We start from the raw sequence: 24,746 nt of genomic DNA on the forward strand, positions 1-24,746 counted from the left end.
AGCTGATAAATCTGTGTGTGTGTGTGTGTGTGTGTATATATATACACACACACACACACACACACACACACACACACACACACACACACATTCATTCTACTGGTTGTTTCTTTAGAGAACCCTAATACAGTTAGTTACCAATGCTGCTACCTGCTCCCCAAATTTGCTAAAATATGAAATCATTTGCTGGTACTTATACAACTAAGGATAGCTGAGGAGAGACTCTTTTTCTTCCAAGGTGGCTGAGGTGATTGAAGCCTACACATTTTGTTACTTTTGTTATTTATTTTGTTTTTAAATTTTATGTGTATGAGGGTCTTGCTTGCACGTGTGTAAGTGCACCCATGTTGTGCAATGCCTGCAGAAGTCAGAAGAGGGTGTGGACCCCCTGGAACTGGAGTTACAGAGGTGTTAGCTGCCATGTGGGTGCCAGGAACTGAACCCAGGTCCTCTGCAAGAGCAGCCAGTGATCTTAACCGCTGAGCCTCCTTTTGTTTTTTTAAAGGTTTCAAACCACTCAATTAGACAAACTGAAGAAGTAATTATTGAATCGGTCGGTCTACAAGGTCTGTATTAGGTTCTAGGGAAGATACAAAAGGCACCGAAGATACTCTCTAGCTCTTAGGACTGTCAGTCTCACGAAAGAGCATTTAGTTTGGATCAAGGGAAGCTAAGTCTTAGATGGTCATCAATTCTGCACACCCATGTCCTTTCAAAGCACTGTGCTGAAGAGCTCAGCATGAGGGTGAGCTCTGACGAGTGAGCTGAGTCCCGGCCCCCGGAGCCTGACCAGTTAGCACAGGGAATCCAATGTAATGACGACAAACGTTCCGTGAGAGAGATGACTTTCAGAGTTCAGAAGACATGATCACTGGCTGGGGAAAAATGCCAAAAAGCACCCAAGGAGAGTTTGGTAAAAACTGAACTTGAAGGACTGAGGCAGGGAGACTGTTGACTGATCTTTCCCTTTGTCAGACTGTCCCAAAAGTTCTCAAGAGAAAGATAACAAAATTCTGTTGTCAGGCTTGCTGGTTTACTGCGGGGGCTCTGCACACAGTTTAGGCCTTCAGAAAAAGATCAGGGGCGTTAATCCACAGGGCAAGCAACAGGGGGTATTAAATTAACACCAGAGCGATACAGGGAATCAACACCAGCTCCTGGGCACTCATCGCTCCTAGGACAGATCAACGCTGCAGTGTCCTTCATGGTCTTGGTCTCTCCACCCTGCGATCCCATTTTGCTTCAAAGGTCATCTTTTCAGCTTGCAAACACACTCAGCTGCCTGCCAACTGTCAGGTCCCGGTTCTCCGCCGCCATAAAACCTTGGAAACGTCTCAGACTTACAGCCCTCTGTCCTGGCATTTTGGGGCCAGGATTATTTGTCTCCAAAAGTACCACTGTCTTTCTTCAGTCCTGGTCTTCCCATGTTCTCTGGTGACGCCTTCCAGCAGACTCTGCTGTCCTGTGCTCATGTTCTCCCAACGCTGACATCCTTAGGGCAATGCTTGACATTTGTCTGACCTGTTCTGAGTTCCAAGAGGGTCAGGGCTGATCTTCTTTATTCCAAAATGGGCAGTTCTTACTTTCTGTTTTGAGACAGGGTCTCCCTGTAGTCCCAGCAGGCCTTAATCTGCTATACAGACCAGGCTGGCCTGGATCTCAGAGAGATCCACCTGCCTCTGCCTCCCGACTGCTGGGATTAAAGGTGTGCGCCACAACACTTGTCTCCACTCTGATTTTTAATGCCTTGAAATATTGCCATTTGAATAATTTCATTGGCTTAAAGAGATCCACAAATAAGCTTTTCTTTTTTGGCTTGGGGAGGGGTGGTTCCTAGCAAGCACAGGGAAATTAAAAGACTCACTCTTGGAATAAATGATAACAAATTGTTAACAGAGGCAAAGAACAAAGATTTTTAAAATTCTCCTCAAGCCAATTCCGTTAAATTCCATTTCAGCTAGAAGAATATGATTTTAAATAAAACCCTAGAAAGGATTATTAATCAGACTATTATTAGTACCTCAGAAATGATTCTGTGATCAACAGGTTAAGCACAGAAACACTGAAAACAAATGGAATCTCCCAGGGCTCAATTCCTTCACAGCCGTTTCTTAACATTAAAGATCAGGGGGTATAGTAGACGTGGTGCACCTGAGCGCCAGCCCTGGAGGACATGGGGTCCTCCGAAGGGCTGAAGTCACATCTTATGTAGTCTCTCTGGGTGTGGGTGCTGTGGGGACCAGTGACTCCTCTGGGAGTGTCAGATCCTTTACTTACACCCACAGACAGCTTCTTGATGTGCTGGTCAGGCAGTTATGCAGCTGAGGTCTCAGAGTCCGGCAGAGTGCCAAAACACACAAATTGGCTTGGCAACCCTAAATTGAAGCTTTATGGGGAAGTATTATTCATGATCAAAGAGACTGTGCGCAGGAGGGTTCAAAAGCAAACCGGGTTGCTGCCAACTTCCTTGTGGGCAGAGAGACCAGGCAGAATGATCCTGGCTCAGGAGATGCAGAACAGGCTGGATGGCAAATTTTAGCAGTAAATAGATGACCACGTGTCTTAGCACGTTTTCTGTTGTGATAACACAAAACTTGAGTTTGGACAATTTATAAAGAAAACAAGCTTAATTTGCCCAGGTTCTGGGGGCTGGGAGGCTGAGAGGCTGTATCAGGTTACAGCCTTCTTGCTGCTGGGCACTCTGCAAAGTGCCAAGGTGAGGTGTCCCAGTTCATTAGATACAGTTGGTGTCACTGGACTGGGTCCCCATCTTCATCACCTCCCAACGTCCTGCAAGTGCCTCAGTGGGTCTGGGATTCTTCTGCCCAATGAAACCTCACCCAGGGGACTAAATTTCAAAATGTGCTCTGGTGGGGACATTCATCCAAGTAAATGAATCTGGCACAAAACAGTTCCATCTCTGGATTACCAAGTAGCCGCCTTTCCAGCATCTTATCAGTGGGAAAGAGACAGAAAAAAATTGCTTATGGGGTTGGAGAGTTGGCTCAGCAGTTAAGAGCACTGGCTGCTTTTGCATAGGACCTGGGTTCAGTTCCCAGCACCGACACACCAACCATTCGTAACTCCAGTTTCAGGGAATCCAACACCCTCTTCTGACCTCCGCAGATATTTCATGACATGGGTGGACTTACATACATGTAGGCAATACACTCATACACATATAAATAAACAATTTTTTAAAGAAAGAACTGCTTATTAAAGCTACAGAAAGCCAGAGGGACAGGTAATGCACTGGCCAAATGTAAAGGAGGGAAAGACCCAACAATAAATAAACAATTCAAATTAACAGGAAAAGAAGAGAGACTGGAAGAAGGGTTCAAAGAAGTCATGTTCACAGGCTGACAAGACCTAACCTAAACATAGATACACAGGTCATTTTTAAAACACAAACTACTAAAAACACCCCCAACAAAGTGTATATAAAGAAAAGCTCCTAATCATACAGCCTGAGAGTTTACGAAGGACAGCAGCCAAGTGCCCACTGCCTAGAACAAGACTCAGAATGTGGCCAGTTACTCGGGACCTCCTTTATGCCGCTTCCCAGACACAACCAACCCGACAGGCAGCCGATTCGGACTCCAACTCCCAAACATTGTTTTTCCCTGTTGCCTGAGCTGACGTAAATGGACGCCCCCCCGCAACATGAGTACATGCGTGCGTGCGCACACACACACACACACACACACACACCCCCACACACACACGCACACACGCACACACATGAGTTGGTTTCTTTCAGCATACTTGTGAGGCGTGTGAGGGTCACAGATGTGCTACAAATTCACCTACATTTTAATTTCATCATCACACACTCTTCCATCATATGAATGCACCACAATTTACTTTTCCATCCCATTATACATGAATCCCTCTTCCTCCCCCCACCCCCAGCAATTTTCTGCTCAGATGAAGCTAAGGACCAGTTGTGCAATGTGAGGAGGTGAGGCAAAGACAAGGTCCACACATGTGGCCTGAGTTTGGCCTTGAAAACACACATGTAGATTAAACTAATACCTTATATGAAAAATATCTTTCTAATCTCCAAAAACTGAGAACATGAAGAAGAGAAAATGCTATTGTGTTCGTTTTTCCAATGATTATTTTCAGTGGTCAGTTTTTTTCCTTTGGGAAAATCATTCTGGAAATTTATGGATGTAGAAATTCACATTGGGTTGACAAGAGCATGGCTCTATGGGCGAGATCTCATATTTCAGGGCTCTCACTCTCCCGTCTCCATCTGCTGAGCTCACATCTCTCACCTGAACTCCAGACCTGTCAAGCTACCAGCTGTTTCCTGAGCCTGTCTTGCCACAGGCCTCCCGACCATGACGGACTCGTATCCCCCTGGAACCCTAAGCTCAAACGAACTCTTCCTTCTATAAGATGCTTCAGTCAGGGTTTTATCACAGCAACAGAAAAATAACTAATACACCCTGTGAGTTTCTCAGAGGTCACGGCCCTACGTCTTCACGGAGAGCAGAAACCAGAGTCCTCATAAATGTCAAGTCAGTCTCCAGAGACACAGTAGTTCTTAGCCAGGCGTGATGTCCTTCATTCAGGGGATGTTTAGCGGTATCTGGGATGTATTTCTTTGTCTCAAGGGGGCAAAGAGAGACTAATGTTGGCATGTAGTGGGCAGAAACTGGGAGCAACCTTTAGTACAGGGACAGCACTCCACGGACCCAACCATCTTGTTTCAAGGCATTTTTGCCAAAGTTGAGGAAGGCGGAATGTGAACTCCCCAGGGGCGATCCTCTTGTCCGGGTGTGTATACGCAGGTGTCACTGGACTGCTGTACAGATGCAGACTCCGGCTGTTCTGAGCCTCATGGCTTAGCCTTGGTGCTCTTCTGGCCTGGGCTATTTGCTAACCCTGACCACTCTCCTTCCCTCTGTGCTCCAGCTACACCTTATTTACATACAGCAAAGTTCTACAGAACAATAGCTCAATAATGACTGCTTTATCAACTAGCCTTACATTGGGTGTTTTACAAAGTAACCAATCAGCTGGGCGTGGTGGCACATCTTTAATCCTAGCACTGTGGGAGGCAGAGTCAGGTGGATCTCTGAGTTTGACGCCAGCGTGGGCTACCCTGTGAATTACAGGCCAGCTGGGGCTACCTAGAAACCAACCTAAGATTTGGGGCAGGTCCCTGCTAACATAACACACTTACACCTTCACAAAAATAGACCCTATGGCTTAGCCTCGGTCCAGTTTCATTTCCATCTACCATCGTTTCCTCCTGACTTTTCTCCTTATTTCCTATAAGGCGAAGCCCATGAGTCCTTGTCTGTTGCTGAGATAAAACAACCTGGGAAGGCCAATTTAATGTGGGAAGTTCTTCAGTTGAGCCTCCCTCCTCCCAGGTGACTAGGTTTGTGTCACATAGACAGCTGAAGTTAACTGTGACCTGCCTGACCCTTGCGCAAGGCCAGCTGGGAGCTGGCGCTTTCTCTTGCCCCATTTCCTCAGACTCGCTCGAGCAAGACTCTAAAAGGCTGCTAGGTGCCTACCCAGAGACCCAGCTCCAACTCTGAGGGAGAAAATCAAGGCACTGGTGTTTGACAAGTAGTCTTAGACACAAACTCAAACCTGCCTTTCAACACGCTTGGACAGAAGCAACACTGCACAGTCATCTGAGCACCTGCCCAGTTATGTAAAGCAGGAATACAGCTTTCCCCTTAAATGTAGAAACGTTTCCTACTGCGTTTCAAGTGCACGGTAAAGGATTTGATCTTAAGTTTATAGCCATCAACACAGCTCCTTTGGTCCATATCTTATTCTGGGCCTAGAGTCCTTTCTCACAAGGATGCAAAAATGCCAAATCTGAAGCTTCTTCGACAGTTCTAGGGAAAGATTTTGTTTTCATTAGACCATTGCTTTCCGTGTCACCTGCTGCCTTGTTTCCCTTGACTTCAGGACTGTCAGAAGATAGCTGTTTTCTGGGCCAATGCCCACATCACTTACCACCTTCAGTGTGTGGGACACAAAAACCATCAGTCTGGAGAGTGACTCTAACCATGCACATGGAGGGTGTCCCCTCGGGAAAGCCATCTTTCTCTGGCTCTGGTCACAGACAAGCTCCTATGGACATCAGGAGGTTTCTGTCTCCTCCTCACAGAACTTCCCTGTGCAGAGTTTGGACCTTTCCACTGAGCTATGGTGGCAGTGACAGCAACCACTGCAGTTCACAGGGTTCAGAGAGGGGCATGCAGCCAACATCAGGGAGACGGAGCGGACACAGGCTGAACAGATGGCACTGGCTTGGGCAAAAGCACCTTAGAGGGGACCAGTATAAACTGTAGGCCCCTCTCCCAAACTACAAGTGAAATAGATTGTACAGCGATAGAGGGAGAATTCCCCCAAGATATGGCTAATTTCAATGTTCTCTCAGCCAAGTGGCTATTAGTCAATAGGCATATTTAATTTGGTTTATAACAAATGAAGCCGGTATTCAAAATCTAATGCTGAAGTGATCATTCTTGGGGTTGGTGGAAGGATGGGGTGGGGTGGGAGGTGATGTTGCTAACTAACACAGTTACCATGTAAACCTTTTTAAGGCATGGTCTCTCTGTAGCCCCAGCTAGCCTGGAACTCACTATGTAGATCAGGCTGGCCTCGATCTCATAGAGGTCTGCCTGCCTCTGTTTCCTGAGCTCTGGGATTAAAGGCGTGCGTCACCACACCCAGCTCCATATGTATTTTTTTAAAAAACATTTTATTTATTATTTTTATTTTATGTGTTTGAGTGTTTTGCCTGCATGTAAGTGACTGCACCCATGTCATGCAATGCTGCAGAAGTCAGAAGAGGGCTTCGGATTCCCCTGGAACTGGAGTTAAGGATGGTTTGCAGCCACCATGTGGGTGCTGGGACTCGAACCCGGGTCCTCTGCAAGACCAGTCAGTGCTCTCAACCGCTGAGCCATCTCTACAGCTCTCCATGTGTACTTTGTAAAAGCATGAACACAATACTTCTTTTTTGGAGACAGCTCTCAATACATTGCTCAGGCTGGCCTCAAACTCATGATCTTCCTGCCTCAGCCCTGAGTGCTGTGTCCCTCAGCTTGACCACCATTTTTGACCATCACATTCATTTTAAAATTTCGTACGTTGAAGGACAGATGGCATGACATTTTGGGGGGTTATCAGAAAGGGGGCACAGCTGAAATCTAGCTAAAGCAAAATGAAGTAAGATTCTGTAAACCCTAAAGCGAACCACAGACCAAAACCACACACCACTGGCCCATGAAATACAAACAATACTTTAGGCCAGCTGTGCTACTGACTTTAGCTAAGTGCGAAAACAACCCGTGAAGTGTGAAGTGATTCTTCTTTAGCTCAGGGCTGGAAAGATCCAGAAATCAACATTTGGTGTGTGTGTGTGCAGATACTATGCAGTGACTAGAAAAGGGTGTTGGATCTCTTGGAGACGGAGTTTGTGGTGGTTGAATAAGTGTCCCTCAGAGGCTCCAAGTATCTGGACACTTGGTCAATGGGTGGCTCTGGGTGGAGCGCACCATGCAACCTTTAGGAGGTGCGGCCATGCTGCAGGAAGCACGTCATGAGGGGGTGGGCTTTGAGAGTTCACAGCCCCATCCCACTAGCAGTTTCTCTGTTTCCTGTGCCTGCCTGAAGATAAGGCTCAGCTGTCTGCCCTGGCTGCCTCTTGCCATGCCTACCCACCATGATGGGCTCTTACCCCCCTGGAACCATAAGCCCGAAAAATTCTTCCTTCTGTAAGTTGCTATGGTCATGGTGTTTATCACAGCAACAGAAAAGGAATTAATACATTATATGTGGTTGTGAGCTGCCTGATGTGGGCGCTGGGAACTAAACTTGGATTCTCTGCAAGAGCAGTAAGCGCTCTTAACAGCCTGAGCCATCTCTCTGGCACCTGCCCTGACCCCTCCTTGGAAAATGGGTTCTTGGCAAACTGAACACTGGCACCCAAACCCTCCTGACATTCCTGCTTCCTGAACCTCTTCCCTTGCCACCTCGCAAGAGCCTAATTAGCTGAACCAGAATGAAGCAGTCCCATCTCTCCAGGAAGGAAGGAACGTCGGCCTCTCTCTGTTCTGGGAGAGAAAGACTCAATGTAGAACTGGGTTGGATGTAGCTCGCCACTGTTTCCCATGTGACCTCTGAGGGTCTCAGTTTCTGATCTAGGAAATAATAAAGAATTTCTTTATGAAGAGTTGTATGGATCAAGTTAATCCGACAGATGCCTGTTCCTCCAGGCATCACGCTCCACGACAGGAATCCCACATCCCACACTGATGGAGCTCAGGCGCCAACTGATGGACGGGGAACACAACTGTCAAAAAATGCATAATGCTGGGGGATGGGAGCTACAGCCTAAGCCAGCCCCACCACGGGTGGGGGCTCCATGGAATCCAGAGCACTGGAGTCAGTCATGCAGGACAGCCTCTTTGCAAGGGGGCTTTGGACAGACCTGAAGGGTGAAATGGAGTGAGCTGTGTGAATTTCTAGAATTCCAATGTGGGAAAGGGGAGGAGAAAACTCCAGGGTTTGTGGAAAAAGTGGGCATGGAAACAGCTGAGCAGAGCCAGGGCTGCAACTTGGAGCTTTTTGTTCATGAAGGTGGAAGCCACTGAAGGGTTTTAAGCGCAGCACCAGACTTACACTATTACACGGAGCTGGGCAGGATATGCTTGGTAGAGGTACAGTGTCTAGGGGAGGGAGAACAGATGTCAAGGGGGGGAACAGTGTCACCAGGGGGAGGCAATGAGAGATGTCAAGACAGGATTTGCTGGGTGAAGTCAGTGGACTGGGCCCAGCCAGGCTGTGTGAGGAGTCAAGAACGACCATAAAGTTCCTAGTCCTCACAATGTGGAAAGGGAATGGCCATGATTAAGAGAACAAAGACTGGGGGAGGGGGGACTGGTCTGCTGGAGTGGGGGTAGGGCATGATCAAGTGTCTTCAAAATTTTTATTTTTATTTTATGTACATGAGTGTTTAACCTGCATGTATGTAAGTGCATCCATGTTGTGCAATGCCCACAGAGGCCAGAAGAGGGTGTCGGATCCTCTGTAACTGGAGTTACAGATAGTTGTTAGCCACCATGTGGGTGTTGGGAACTAAACCCTGGTCCTTTGCAACAGCAGTCAGTGCTCTTAACCACTGAGCCCTCTCTCTTGCCCTAACAGTTTGCTTTTAAAACTTGCTAAACTTGAGATTATTGGGCATTCAACTAGAGTCTGCTAGGAAATAGGCAACTCAATAGTTATGAAGGGGCTGGAGTCTCGAACAAGTGGTTCATGTGCTTCATAGGACTGTTGTCCCTGCAAGGCTGGAGAAGAGAGAGCAGCTGGTACTACATGTGTTGGAAATGACGAGACACAGGCATTCTGTTTTCAGAGCAGAGCTCTAAGCAGTGACAGCCTGCAGTTATACACGTGGCTCTGTCTCCAGTGTCAGCTGGACATGGTTTGGCTTTCAAAGGCTGGGCATCACTGCTTCTTATGCTAATGCTCTAACTAACCACCTCTTCATTCTTGGGGAGCCTTGGCCTGTCCCATTAAGCAAAAAATCTAACAAGGACAATGGAATGATCTAAAAACCCAGGGGCTTAAATTATCCACTTTATTATCCTCCCATAGTCAGCGCCTTTTCTTTGCAGCTGATATTGCATTATTAAGCAACTCTCAGCTAGACTTAGTAAGGAAAAAAAAAAAACCCCAACACCCCTCTCCAAAATAAAATGTGCTCTAAATTGACCTTGAGATGTATTTTAAAATGCATTTGATGCTTTGCAATAAAACTACATCAAAAACTTTTAAATATTATTCTTAAATTTTTTATTACATTTTAATTTTAATTTATTTAGTATGTATGTGTGTATGTATGTGCATGTGTGCCATAGCACACATGTAGAGGACAATTTTCAAGAGTTGGTTCTTTCTTTCTATCATGTCCCAAGGATCAAACTCGGGCCACCAAGCTTGGTGACCAGCACCTGTACCTACTGAGCCATCTCCCTGACTTCTTAATATTATTCTTAATTTTGCTTACACAGATATTCCTTTTAAAACTTTTTTGATTTTTATTTTATATGCATGAGTATTTTGCATACATGTATGTATGTGTACCTATGTCATGCCATGCCCACGGAGGCCAGAGGAGGGCGGTGGATCCCCTGGAACTAGAGGTATGACAGTTGTCAGCCACCATGCGGTGGTGGGAACTGAACCTGGGTCCTCTGCAAGAGCAGCCAGCTTCTAACCACTGAGCCATTTCTCTAGCCCCTTCTTCAAACACTTGTGTATGTATGTAGGTTTTATTTTGCTTTAAAAAAACACTCAAGTACACAATTTACCATTCCTTCTTGGAGAATGTTCACTGGTAGAGAGATGATGTTTTCAAGAAATGGATGTGAAACTGACACAGCATATCTATCTGTGCACAGGCTGCTTAAGCTTGTACAAATGAAACCACGCCAAGTTCTCTCATGTACCCAAAGGCTAGCTCATCGTGCATGAATTTCCAGATTCACAGGGAGACAGAAAAAGCTGTGTGTTTCTGTTGTAAAGACGCACACCTGACTTGCTACCCGACCCCTTAGTTAGCTCTGTGCCATCAGAACCTCTGGACAAGAAGCATTAGACAGAGGGCAAGCTCTTTTCAAAGTGGTGTCGGTCAAAAAGTACACACAGAAGCTGGGTGTGGTGCGCACGCCTGTAGCCCCAGCACTCGGGAGGCAGAGACAGGCGGATCTCTGTGAGTTCAAGGCCAGTCTGGTCTACATAGTGAGTTCCAGGCCAGCTGGGGCTACAGGGAGACCTTGCTTCAAAAAAGACAAAAACAAAACAACAACAACAAAAGAACATACACACGGATATTCCACACTCCATTACGGTGTTTCTGAATTCTTCAAATTCAGTTGTTAAGTTTATTTGGAGTGGGACTTGTAAGGAAAACGACTTTCATATCACTCCCCCAAGGCGGAGCTGGAGGAGAGCACCCGAAACGGGAGTGGCTCCAGGTCCTACTGGTAGTCAGGTGAGTGCGAGCTACAGCGGGACTGCCAGAGATAAAAAATCATCCAGAATCTCGAAATCTGAGGTGGAGGAGGGGTTTCAATCCTGTCACATGCCAGGACATGAATGCATATGGTTTTTTTTTTGAGAGAAAATTTGTCAACCTTTAGAAGCAACTCTATAATCTACCCGGAAATTTTGTGTCAACAAATTTAGCCTCTGGGATAATGACAGAACACAGAATATGTTACTTATAAGGATGCCTCCACATCACCAGTTATAACAGCAACACCCACAGGAACCTAAGTGTCCAACCACAGGAAATAGCTTCTGTTTTGGTATATTCAACACAATGGAATATTATGACACCTCTATATTGTAACATAATTGTATGTTTACTGGAAATATACAGCGTCAGGAGATAATAAGCATGCAGTCATAGAGAGTGACAATTTTGATAAAAGGTGCACATATGTGTGTGCCTGCATGTATGCATGCCTGTGATATCAATACACAGACATTAATATGTACAAACATAAAATGACAACAAAAAATGTAAAAAGGTATATCAAAAATGGTGTAGTTTGTTCTGAGGATTAAATTATAAGTAATTTTCCCTTTTGTTTATGTATAATTGTGTTTTATTCTGTAACAAATACGCAGAATGCAAAATTAAAATTTAAAAAATCATTTCTACTTTATAAATAAGTAGATATTTGAATTCTAACACTAAAATATTTATCTGTATTGAAAAATGCAAGTGGTATTGAAAACCATTTAGACGCTGGGCATGGTGGTGCATGCCTTGAATATCAGCATCTCCAGAAACAGAAGCAGGTGGATCTCTGTGAATTTGAGGCCAGCCTGGTCTGCATAGTGAGTTCCAAGCCAGCCAGGGCTACACAGTGACAGTCTGCCTCAAGAAACCAACCAACCAACCATTTAGATGTACCATCAGTCTATTACTGTCCCAGAGAGAACCCCATTAAACAGACACTGTCACAACAGAATATCATTGGTCAGCAAGTGATCCAATTTTGAAAAACTAGGTGTGGAATGTGGGGTACTCAAATTGATGGACCCACAAAGCTCCAGAAGTGTGACCAGACACGCCAAACAAACTCTCCCTGACTTTCAGGCTGTGTGAGTTCTGCCAGGGGGTCATGTCTAATAGCCCTCACTAAAGGTTTGAAGCAGGAGGATGTGTAAAAAAAAAAAATTGCATGATACTTGGACTATTCTATAGCAAGGATATCGACATAGGCATATCTGTTCTCATCAGTAATTTTCCCAGACACTGGTCCGTTCTTAAGAGTGCAGGTAAATGTCTGATTAATCCAAATGCAAGTCTGTGTGGAAAACAGCAAAAGGAGAGGGTGGTGGAGCCAGGAGTCCAGACACCCCAAAGGGGACAGGGATGGCGTGGGGGACAGGCTGGAGAAGCCTGGGTGTAGAGCTTCACAGGGAGGACAAAAGCCTGGTTGCAGCTCATGGTTTTCTCCCTCCAGCAAGCCATCTGCCTACCAAACTCAGCTTTTAAAGCTGATAAATTAGAAGGTGTCAATTTGCTCTCGAAAATTTCCGACAGGGTTCTGTTAAATGTGTACTTAAATCGTGATTCCAGTTACAGAAGTCTGATTTTCCCTCAGAGCTTGTCAAGACCAATTCAGTCAGTGGAGGGATTTGACTTTTTTCTTTTTCTGGTAATATTTTTAACTGGTAGTAATTTGGCTTTTTGGGGGAGCACGCCCTGTAAAGGGAAGCTGGGTATCTCAGGAGCAGAGCCAGTCAGAGTGGACTGTTTAAAGGTGGGTCAGGCTTTTCTCGTCAACAGTAGACGTTCCTGGAGTCCACAGCCTCACGTCCCTGCTTCTGGCTTTCAGCCATCTAGGGCAAAGTCTAACCTCGACCCACACCAGAGTTCCTGGCACCCGAGGACAGACAGTCCTATTCATGCCCCATCCTCACTAGTGAGCTTCTCTTGCGTGACTGTGTAGCTCAGTGGAAACTACCTGGTCTTAGAGTTGGTCAGAGTCCAGAAGATTCCTGGTGTACACTGCTGGAACACCTTTCCAAGCCTTACAGGGGTCAGAGAACACCCTACTGAAGCCAGGACATGCCCCTCCCTGGAGAGGAACTGAGTCAGCACAGCTGACCATGAATGCTAATGAGACCCCTCAACTATTCAGATGAACAGAAGTTCCCCAGTGTGACTTGCTGAATTATGACACTTCTCTTTAAAAAGTCTCCCTAAAGGTACAAGAACCTTAGGTTCACACAGAACTTTAGTTCAGCCCAAAGCCCTCACAATCTAGTTATATGAAAGTTACGGCAGTCTCCCTTCCTCCCTTCATGACTATTTTTTCTGATTTTCACATCTAGCCACGATAAACTCCATCTGCCGAGTTTTGACTGATCAGTCCACTGCCTTTTCAGAAGCAGAATTCTTTTACCCAACTTGGGAGTTCTTACCCTTAGCTTGCCTGACCTACAAAGGCTGCCACAAGACTGTAGGTGAGCTTGCACACTACTGAGATGTCCGCTTCACTGCACTTTGCAGCAGGTTTACAGGCCAGCACAGACGCCTGGCTAGGTTTGCTCTCTCCTTCACTCTGCATCCTGTGCTGCAGAGGCTGCTGGAGAAATGTCCTCAGGTCACTGCAAGGACAGCAGGGACTCCAGGTGACTTACAGGCTGGTCCAAAGTAAATGGAAGGGGGCTGGAGAGGTGGCTCTGTGATTAAGAGCATTTGCTGCTCTTGCAAAGGACCTGAGCTGGTTCCCAGCATCCACATGGTGGCTCACTACTGGTAACTCCAGTTCCAGAGGATCTGACATCCTCTTCTGGCCTCTGCAGGCTTCTGCATGCATGTGGTACACAGAGACACACACACATACACACAGACAGATACAGACACCCCCCCACACACCCCCACGGATACACACACACACACACACACACACACACACACACACACACACAAAAATTGAAGTAGGATGGAAGGACAGAAGGTTCCCCATCCAGCAAAGAGAGAAAACAAATATTCCTTAAATGTTCATTCCCTAGGGCTTTGTCACGGAAAACTTACCAAATGAGAGCTCTAGGCCTCCAGTGCCAGAGGCCCCTGGGCTTGGATAAATGCACTGTAATGTGTTAACAGGCAAAGGTTTGGAGCTCACTTCCCCAGCTTAAATCCTGAAACCAGACTCGCTTACTGCCTGGCTGACTACTGGAGCTATGACTTTCTTATCTGGCCTCAAGGCTGACTCTGAGCACCAGTGGGATGGAAGGAAGGGGGACGGGAGAAGCTAGAGCAAGAGGTGCGGGCAGGGCCTGCTCTTGCCTTTAAAATGGCTTATTAACTCAGAGATGCTTGTTCCCCTCTGAGAGAAGCTCAGTCGGAGATAGACAAGAGCTTTCCTGGTAACTAATGCACACAGCCAGAGAGCTCAGGGTCTTTTCCTCTGCCAGAACAGAAAACAAACACCAATGGACACAAGTTTAAAAGTCCAGTGACTGACAGGCGGTGGACAGGGACAGAGCCTGCTGAAGTGCACCACTTAATCTTAAGTGACTGAAAGTCCTATATTCTGATCACACTGTACGCTCGACTTTTGTGAAGCAGGAAAGAAATAACATTTCATTATCAGTTTTATTAATGGGCTACTACTAAAAATCTGTACATAGATGTACATGTACACACAGACACATTCTGGCATTAGGAAGTGAACCCAGGGCCTTACCACCAAGCTATGCTCCCAGCCCCCTGTATATTCATAACTGGCTGTTCTTGGTAGGACTGCAGTCTCTAGGGGCCCTGTCTTCTGTGAGCAGCTGAACTGTGGAGGTGCCAAAGCTCCGTGCTCAGAGCTGATGTGTGAGTCGGCCTGTGAGGCCCCCTCCGGCTCCCCAGCCTGGCCCTGGTCCAATTGGTGGTTTCTGTCATATTACAATGTATGCCAGGGAAAGGTGTGAATGAGGAAAATCAAGGGATATGAGTAGGAAATTCGGGTAAAGAACAGTCTATAATTTCTCATATCTTTTTCCTTTTACACACCGTGGGTTCTAGGAAGTTGCCTATGTGAACAGATCTATGTATATACCCATATATATACTTAGTATACACATATTATAGTACATATTGCTGAAAATGCATGAATACATTATACTGACCTTAGGGGGTTTAAACGGATAGTCTGGTGAAAAGGTAATGTCAAGAAAGAACACCCCTCCTTCATAGACAGATCCTGGGGGTCCCAATATCGTTGACCTCCATTCATAAATGTTGTCTCCTTTGGGTCCAGCACTGAAATAAGACACACAAATGGAATGTGCTTAGAAATTACATAAAGTCTGTAATCAGATAAATATATTCATGGTAACAATAAACTGGGCAATTCCAGAAGACACAGCAAAGTTAATAGGTTAACTCTATCCTGCGGCTCATATGCCAACATCATCATTCTGGAAACGGAACACGCTGGCATTAGCTAATACAACACAGCCAAAGGTTCTCCTTTGCCTCCCACAACGCAAGGACACAGGCCAATGACAGAAGCACAAGCTCTAAGTATGAAACTATCTATGACATCTTGAAAAGGGTGACTCAGTCCTGGGCTCAAAGACACAAACTTTCAAAGTAAGACAGGCTAGTGCAGAAGAGCCTGATCCCTCCACCAAGAATGGAGCACAGGGACGAGGTTCCCGGGGCACAGTAAACAGCCACCATTGGGAGACCCAGGCCAGGACCATTCCTAGTCAGGACCTCCTCCTTCTCCCCACCCCATCCCACTGATGGTAAGATGTGCCATTTTGATTCATTCTCTGTCCCACCCTAGAATAGAAATTTCTTGATGAGCAAATGGATTCTGCCTTGTTCTTAGTGTCCATTGAGCACACATTCCCTGGGTAATGACAGACAGGTGAGTAGGTCACTCATCTACAAGCTTGCATCTCAGATGTGAAGTCACCAAGGGGAATGGGCCACATGTGAAGACAGGGTGGTACTAGTTCTCCCCAGTCAGCAGGGAGGCAACAGAGGTTAGAGTTTAGCTTTCTGGGGTCTGCAGCTCCATGGTTTATCTAGCGTGCGCAACGCCCAGGTTTGATCTGCACAGCACTGCTGTTTCTGCTGCCCAGAGCAAAATATTTCCCAGCATTCTTTCTGCTTCGAGTTACCAGAGTGAACAGCTAGAACATCCTGGAGTGAAGTGGGCAGCACCATTAATGTACCTGGGAAAGATTTTGCTGCAAACTTAGCTTCTTTTGGCTTTTATTTGGACATCCGTTTACATGTGCAAAAGTCATTGCTGATCAGCACATCACAAAACACGTATGAAAATGAAATGAGAATATTCCAGGATGCAGATAGTCTAGTAATAAAAAAGTAATCCATCTCACAAGAGATTAAAGTAGAAAATAATCATCTCACAGGCACAGAAGACTTCCTTTCCTTACCCCACTTCCTCCTCCCCCCCCTCCTGTCCCCACCTCCCACCTCTCTTCTCCCTGACTCCCTGCCCTCCTCTTCCATCCTTTCCACGCAGAAATAAAAACTTCAGAGGTTGAGTCACAGTTCAGGTTATAAACTGAGCATTGATGGTTGGATCATTTAAAACCAAGAAAATCCGAAGGGTAGAACATAAAAATTCTTATTAAGTAACAGGAAAATAGTAACTACCCATTAAAACAAACACCAATAGACATTTCTAAAAAGTGGAAACACAAATGAAGATACATAATCTCATCAAAACTGGGAAAATGGGATCTGAAGTAACTAGTCAACAGGCAAAAATAAACAGCTAACAAAACTAAGTACTGACGAGGACTGGGGAAAACCAGATTCCTACATACTGCTAAGGCAGTCAGTCACTCTGGAAAAGAACACAGCTCATCTTCATTGAAAAAAGAAAAGGAATGAAGTTCTGTCCTTTTGGCTTCACGGGTGAACGGGAGGTCACGACGCCCAGCAAAGCCAGCTAGGCACAGGAAAACCCACATCACATGCCCTCACAGGAGTCGGCTGGAACACTGGCCTCGTAGAGGTAGAGAGTGAACAGTGTGATCCAGGGCCTGGGAAGGGAGTCAGGGGAGAGTGTGGAGAGACGGTGGTGAGTGGGTGTGAGACCAGGCAACAAGTCAGAGGTGAGGGTGTCTCCTTGGGGCTAAGCATCTGTGAAGCTGCAGTTAGGACTTTCCAGCAGCACCGGATGCCAAGGCAGCAGGGCTCTCTCCTGGTTTCACACTGCTAAGAAAGGGTCTATGGCTCCACTATTCTACCATCTACATTGTGTTCCTCTCTCCCTCTGGAGTCTTTTCAAAATAATAACGGACAGAAATAACCTGAAAGGAGGAACCCATCCCCTACAATGTGGGAAAAGGGTCACCTTCCCCAACAAACATGCTACCCACCTCATAAACACTGACAACCTCCTTAACCACCCACAACATGAAGGGTGCCTCCCTTCAGCCCAGTCTCCCTGCTCTCTCCCTGTAGTGCACTCTGCTCTGCTTTGTCAAACAAACTTCTGCTTAACCTCTGTGTCTCTTGGCTGAAGTCTTTCCTTAGAAAAGGCAAGCATGTGGAAGAGAGAGTCCCTAGTTCAGGGCTGCAACCGAATAGAAGGGATCAGTTCCAATGTCCTGTAGCACAGTAGGTCAATGTCCTGCAGCATAGTAGGTCAACTAGCTACAGTTGACAACAACTAAATATTTCAAAATGGCTAGCACACGATTTCTTAACATTCCGAACATAAAGATATGGCAAATGTGTGAGGTGAGGGGCATGCCAGCTCCCCATTCTGAAGTCAACGCTGTGCCCCTGTATATGTATATATAATGGCAGTTTCCATTAAAAATGAAAGTTTATTAAGAAAGAATGTGGACTTAGGTAAGTTGAATATATTGTTATACAACAGAGCATTTGCACTCACATACCCCAAAACAGTTAAGTATGCACATCAGAAGACACACACACAGGACCACTTGTAACAGCAACATGGGAAGCAACATAAAGGGCCGTTGACCTGAGATGGATGAATTTACCCAAAGGAAAACCATCTCGTAGTGAAAACCTACACACCAATAGGAACAGATCCTAAAAGTGCTCAGTGTGTGTGGTTTCTACCAAGTTTAGAAACAAGCACGCAGGGGGCAGCATAAAAAATGGCAAGAAGTTAAGAAAATGCACTGCTGAGAGGCACAAAAACACAGGGTGAAAGACTTTAGAAGAGATGTTTCTGGGCCTCCTGTGCTTCTTACTGTGTGTGGATTGCAGAACGATCTGTTTTATAATCTAATCATGTAGTGTCAGATGTTTCTAGTGTATGAGTCAATTAAGAAATTATTTTTACGTGTGAGCGTACTGCCTGCATGTTAAGTGTGCCTGTGTCATGCAACGCCTGCAGAGGTCAGAAGAGGGTGCTGGATTCCCTGGAACTGGAGTTACAGACAGTTGCTAGCTGCCATGTGGATGCTGGGGATCAAACCCAGGTGCTCTTAACCACTGAGCCATTTCCCCAGCCCTGAGCCGCCCCCCCACACCATTTTTATATAAAGCAAACGTATGTGGGCTGGTGAGATGGCCCACCTGGTAAATCCATCTGCTGCCAAGCCCGATGACCTGAGATTGGTCCCTGGGACCTACATGGTGGAAGGAGAGGACCAACTCCTACAAGTTGCCCTCTGATCTCCATTTGTACACAGAGGCATCAACATACACATACCCTTGTACTCAAAATAATTTAAAATCCAATAAAAAGTAGTGAAAGGAACTGGACATGGTGGCGTAGGCCTTTAGTCTCAGCACTCGGGAGGCAGAGGCATGTGGATCTCCGTGAGAAGGCCAGCCTGGTCTACATAGTGAGTTCCAGGACAGCTGGGGTTACAGGGAGACCCTGTTTCAAAAACAAAACAAAAAACCAAAAAGAAAAAGGAAAAAAGATGAAAGTTAATTCTATGTGAGAAAGGCAAGTTGTGGCGTAATACAGTGTGATCCCACCGTGCACTAAACCCTGAGGTCTGAGGGCATAGCTCAGTGGTAGAACACTTGACTATAAGGTATGAGGGCTCTGGGTTCAATTTCCAGTCCCAAAAACTAGTGAATAAATACAAAGTAAAAAGAAAAGGTATGGACTGGAAAAGACAGCCCTCAACTCATGAAAGGACTGGAGGAACAAGGGTTAAAATGCACTGGAGCGCTGCAGTCACACGGGTCTAGTGATGAGGAGGAAGCCACATTCCATTTTATTTCAGGTGTTTGATTCCTCCTTTTATTAAAAGATGAAGTGGATAAAATCACAGCTAACATATTGTAAAGGGCACGGAAGTACATTGCACACAGTGGATCAAGGCACAAGAACAGCATCTCTGTCCCAACTTCGCATCCCTGGAGCTGGCTCTAAGGCTCAGACGGACATCCCCCAGATGACAGGGCTGTGTATAACAACAGCCTCTTGCTGCCAGATGAGCTCAATTTCCAGAGGAATAACACACTTATACCTTTAGCTATAATTAGACCCACTGTGAATAGAGAAGTTTATCAGGAGGAAAAGCTAAAAGGAGAGTAAATTATAGGGTTAGAGTTACAACATTATCTCAAAGGTAGATGAAGAAATTCAGTTAAAAACACAGGCGCACACACAGCTCTGAAACGATGTGTACAAATACATTTCTCCAATATTAAGACAGAATTTCCTGGAGTCACTGAGAAATTTTAAGAGGATCTTCCAAGAATGCGAACCATCGGTAGTTAGAGACTGTGGTAAGAAGTCACCAAGCGGTGCTACCACAAAATCAGTGGACAGAGCTTAGCAAAGAGGGCAACGTTGAGACCATTAACCCCAGTTGGTGCCAAATTGTCCCCGGCTCTCAATCAGAAATCCAGATTTCACTGGGTCTTCAAAGTCAGCCTCCTATACTGCTGAGAGTCCATTGAAACACCAGTTGATAGTATTACTTTGGGCTGCTTCACCTGGCTGACTTGAGTCTCTAAGAAATACGCAGCCTACTTGTAGTAACGACTATCTTAAAAACAGACCTGTGCCTTCCAAGCACGCAAGCCTCATGTCACCTGGAACACACTGACATCTTAGCACTGCCCACTTTTACTATCTTAGGAACCGTACGCCTGCACTGCTCATAACCCTCCAGCTTGGTACCCAAGCTGCACAGCCCTCTGTCTCATTTCTATATGGTGTGTCCCAGGTGAGATGTCATTGGAGTAAAATATCTAAAGCTTTGCTACATAATCCAGCAGTCACGAGTACCTGACATGTGAAAGGGTCAACCAAGATGTGCAGTAAATGAGAAATACATACTAAATTTTGAAGTCATTGCAAAGGAAAGTAAAATTTATTATTACTAATTTTAATTAAGATACTAATAATGATATGCTGAAATGGTAATATTTGGGCTATCCTGGGCTAAATATATTATAAACTTGTATCTTTGTGTCTGTTTCCACGTGGTTTCGAGGGCTCACATTATATCTCTGTTCCACGGTGCCGCTCTGGACAAGCTGTCCACTAAAACTTCTGTGAGAACGCAGGCTTGGGCTTGGCTCATCCTTATATGAGACGACAGTCACCATCCACACGTGGCCACTAGACACTGGAAGGGAGCTGTAGGACTGGAACTGGAACCTCAATCTCATTTGTCTTTAAAAGTTTAGTCTCAATTAGCTCCAAGTGGCTGGCTGGTAGCTACTGCACTGGATGATACATGCGAGAGCCTTGGGAACCCAGACTGACCAAAGTGGTTCTGAGCGTGCTGAGGATTGTTTGGCTCCATACAAAACAGAAGTTGGTATATTCTAGACACAGATCACGGAAGTGAGAAGCCACACTGCAGACCAGCTTGCTTTTCAGTGATCTTACTTCCCCAAGAGAAGCAAAGGTTTCCGGTGGGGGACACCTGGGGTTCTAAGTCCTGGCAAAGAACACACAGACTCTGCTCTAAGACCTACTCATCTGAATCCTGGCCCTGCCAGTTAAAACCTGCTGAGGCAATGCGTGAATATGCAGTGCCCCCATGCCTGCTTCTGATCTGCAAAATGGGGTCATTAGGCACCAGCCTCACTGAGGAGCTGAATTTTAAGTAGAATTCGACCATAAGTTTGGAACACACATCTGTGAGTCCAGCTGGAAGCCCACCAGTGTCAGCTGTGTGTGACTGACCAGGGAGGGAAGGGCAGTCATTTCTTGGGGGCACTGGTGACAGGGCTCCCTAAGACATCAAAATCAGTGGGTGCTCAAGTCCCTTCTATGAAAAGGTTCAGCATTTTTATTAAAGCTATACACATCTTCCCACGCACTCTAGATCTGCTCTTGATGACTTACAACCCCACTGGGAATGGGAGGTGAGCTGCGCAGGGAAAGTGGCAGGGAAAGTTCACTTCTTCCTTTTGTTTCTCTTTCATTTCTGTGGTGCTGGGCACTGAACAGAAGGTCTCGTGTACTGGCACGCATTCTACCCTGAAGTACGTCCTCGACCCCTTCCCTTTTCCTTCATAAGCCACAGTTACCTACAAGCACAAAGAGAAGACCAACTCCCCAACAACCCAAATTGATATATTATACAAAACCCACATGTATGGGTTATTACAAATAAAGTTGTAAGGGTTTGAAAATTATCTGCTTCAACTTTTCCACATCATAGGAATGAGCATTAGAACAGAACTTGGGGTCCATCGAGAGGACAATCAGAACTCTTGAAATTCAGAATTAGAGAACTTTGAGACCTTCAGTTACCCTAAAGGACCCAACAAATGAGTTCACGGAACCCTTTTCAACCTGTCTTCACTTTCCCAGTGAACTCTCTTCCTCTCCTAGCAGTAAAACACTGCATAAGGAGCAGCTCTCAGCGCGTGTGGGCAAAGGCGACGGCAGGAGCGATCAGAAAAACCCAAACTGCTCCTCCGGAGGAGTCAGGATCAGCAAAGCACAGGCTTTGCCCAAGGCTACCCTTGTGGAAGGAAACCTGGGCTCTGGAATCCCACAGTGGGGGCTCCAGGCTTCTGGCTGTTTAGTATGAGGACTCAAGATTGGTGTGGTGTGGAATGGTAACGGCAGGATTACCACCATGTTGTAGCGTGACCTACTGAAGTACTTGCTGGGGCCCGGTGGTCAGGACAGCATCTGCAAGACTACTGGGACTTAAAAACAAACTTTTAAAAAGGTTTTGTTTTTAATTATGTGTATATGTGTGTGGGTTATAGCACTTGTGTGCAGGAGCCTTCAGAGGCCAGAAGGCAGCATCAGATCCTCTGGAGCTGGAGTTACAGGCCATTGTGAGCTGCCTGATGTAGCGATGGGCCCTCCCTCTGCAAGAGCAGCATGTGCTCTTTACTGCTGCGCTCTCCCTGTAGCCCAGCACGTTTTTTAGCCCCAGGAACGTATCAAAGTCATTCAGCACTCAGTTTAACTCCAGCTACCTTCTTATTTTATTGTTTTTGCTTTACAAAGCAGAAACTCGACGGCCATATCTGCTCTTGTCCTACCTCCCACGCCACGACTCTGCTTTTAAACTCTATTCTAAGCGGGAAGTGGAAGGTCTCAGAGTGCCCAGGCCTTCCAAAAGACTTTTATCTCTACTGTAAGAGCAACTGGGTATATGAGGAGGTAGCCAGCCAGTGTGGCAAGTGATGCTTCTCTGTAAGTGGACCCCAACACCCATGCACTGGATGGGAAGTCTGGGCAGTGTCAACGTGTCTGCTGATCTTATTGGCAGTGGAAACAAGCTTTGGACAAGAGCGCGTACCCCGCCAACTTGCACCTTTTTATGGTACTAGGAATTTGACCAAGGGCCTCGTACATGCTGGGCCGGCACACTGCTGGGAAGCGCACTGCCACTCCACCCCCGTCCTTTTCTGTTGTTACTTTTGATATAGAGTCTCACTAGGTTGCTCAGGGTGGCCTTGAGTGTTCAACCCTCCTGCCCTAACTTCCCAAGTGCTGGGACAAACCTGCACCACCTCAAGCACTACACAATTCTGAAAAAGCCAAGTTGCTTGAACTGGGTGTGGTGGTGCACACCTTTAGTCCCAGCACTTGGGAAGCAGAGGTAGGCGGATGTCTGTAACACGGAGGCCGGCCTGGTCTACAGAGTGAGTTCCAAGCTAGCTGGGAGACCCTGTGTCAAAAATACCGAGAAAAAAAAAAAAAAAGGCAAGTTGCTTCTCAAAAAAAGAACACTTAGTTCTCCAGTTATTCACAGATGACAAAAGGCAATGCTCTGTGGTGCTGTGGTAAAGCTCCAGGAGATCACGGCAACAGCTGGTGCTACAGCAAAGCTCCATAGTAGCGTGGCAATGCTCCGTAATGCCACCATAATGCCTCATGGTGGCATGGCAAAGCACCGTCGTGCCATGATAAAGCTCTGTGGTGGCATGGTAATGCTCTGCAGTACCATGGTAATGCTTCACGGTGTTATGGTCAAGATCTGCAGTGTCATGGTAACACTCCAATGTAACACTCTGTGGTGCCATGGTAAGGCTGTGGTGCTGTGGCTCCACAGCAATGCTCTGTGGTACAATGGTAAATCTCTCTGGTTCCATGGTAAAGCTCCACAGAGCCACAGCAGTGCTTTCACAGTAATCCTCCATGGTGTCAATGTAATGCTCCATGGTGCCATGGTAAGGCTCCACGGCAATACTCCATGGTGCTGTGGCAATGCTCTGTGGTTTCATGTTAAAGCCCCATTGTACCATGATAAAGCTCTGTGGTGCCACAGCAAAGCTCCAAGGTGCCATAGTAAGACTCCCTGGTTTCATGGTAACACTCGTGGTGCCGTGGTAACGTCTGTGGTCCCATTCTGACTGTAGCTTTATTAGTTTCTAACATTACAGCATATCAAGGTAAAACTGCCACTGAGGAGGCAGATGAGGCAGAGCCTAGGAGTTAAAGGTGCTCTGGATCTGTACAGAGTCACTGGCAGGGTATTCCGATTCCAAAGGAGGCTAAAGCCTCCCATCTACTCACCGTACTCCGCCATGGCTGAAGGCATCTGTTGTTTCTTGAGCAAGAAAATGAGGAGCAACGCTTGGTACAGAAATCGCTTTCTATTCTTAAAAGGCTGACTGTGAATGCCCACAATTGGCAACTTGTTTATTATTTATTTATTTATTTATTTATTTATTTATTTATTTATTTACTCTCTCCCTGGCACTGCCATGTAGCACCAAGATTCACCATCATGGCGCTCTCCTATCAGAGTCAATGTTAGGACGAGGAGGAGACAAACAGCCCAATGGCCGGCACACAGATTCTTCAGGGAGGTCTGCTGGAGAGCCAGAGGCACACACCTTTGCAAACGGTGGGCTCCAGCACAGCGCAGTGGTACAGAAAGAACACTCCAGAGCCGGAGAGGGAGGCGGGGTCTCCATCCTGGGACTGCCAGCCACTCATTCCAGCTGTGATTTACTAGCTCTCTGACTGTCTCCATTCTTTTACCTTTCACAGAGCAGCGACATTGTAGAGCTGATGTGAGAAGCAAATGAGCTAAGGTATGTGAGGTGCTCACAAGAGCGCACGGCCCTTCGCAGCGCCTGGGCCTCCAGCAGCTGGCACTGCTGTAACAGGTGAAGCGAGGAACTGGGAGAGCTGGATCAGGTCTGAAGTTCACAGCTCTCGACTCTGGACAAGATGGGGACACGGGAAAAATCTCTCCTTAAGGATGCTGACTTCCTCTTGCACAGGAATAACTTCTCTTCAAAGATACTGCTTTCTTTC

The 24,746-nt window shown here is 46.2% G+C and overlaps 1 protein-coding gene across 2 annotated transcripts in view; it reads right to left on the reverse strand.

Moving 5' to 3' along the window:
- Positions 1–24,746, reverse strand: part of LOC103734272 (ubiquitin-conjugating enzyme E2 E2) — a 315,167-nt gene that overhangs the window by 68,837 nt on the left and 221,584 nt on the right. For both annotated transcript variants that reach the window (XM_008833155.3, XM_029563532.1), the window contains one exon: positions 15,193–15,325. In XM_008833155.3, coding sequence (XP_008831377.1) covers positions 15,193–15,325 — 133 coding nt within the window. The remainder of the gene's footprint in view (positions 1–15,192; positions 15,326–24,746) is intronic.

Source organism: Nannospalax galili, unplaced genomic scaffold (assembly GCF_000622305.1).
Source record: "Nannospalax galili isolate Female #2095 unplaced genomic scaffold, S.galili_v1.0 scaffold215, whole genome shotgun sequence".
NCBI lineage: Eukaryota > Metazoa > Chordata > Mammalia > Rodentia > Spalacidae > Nannospalax > Nannospalax galili.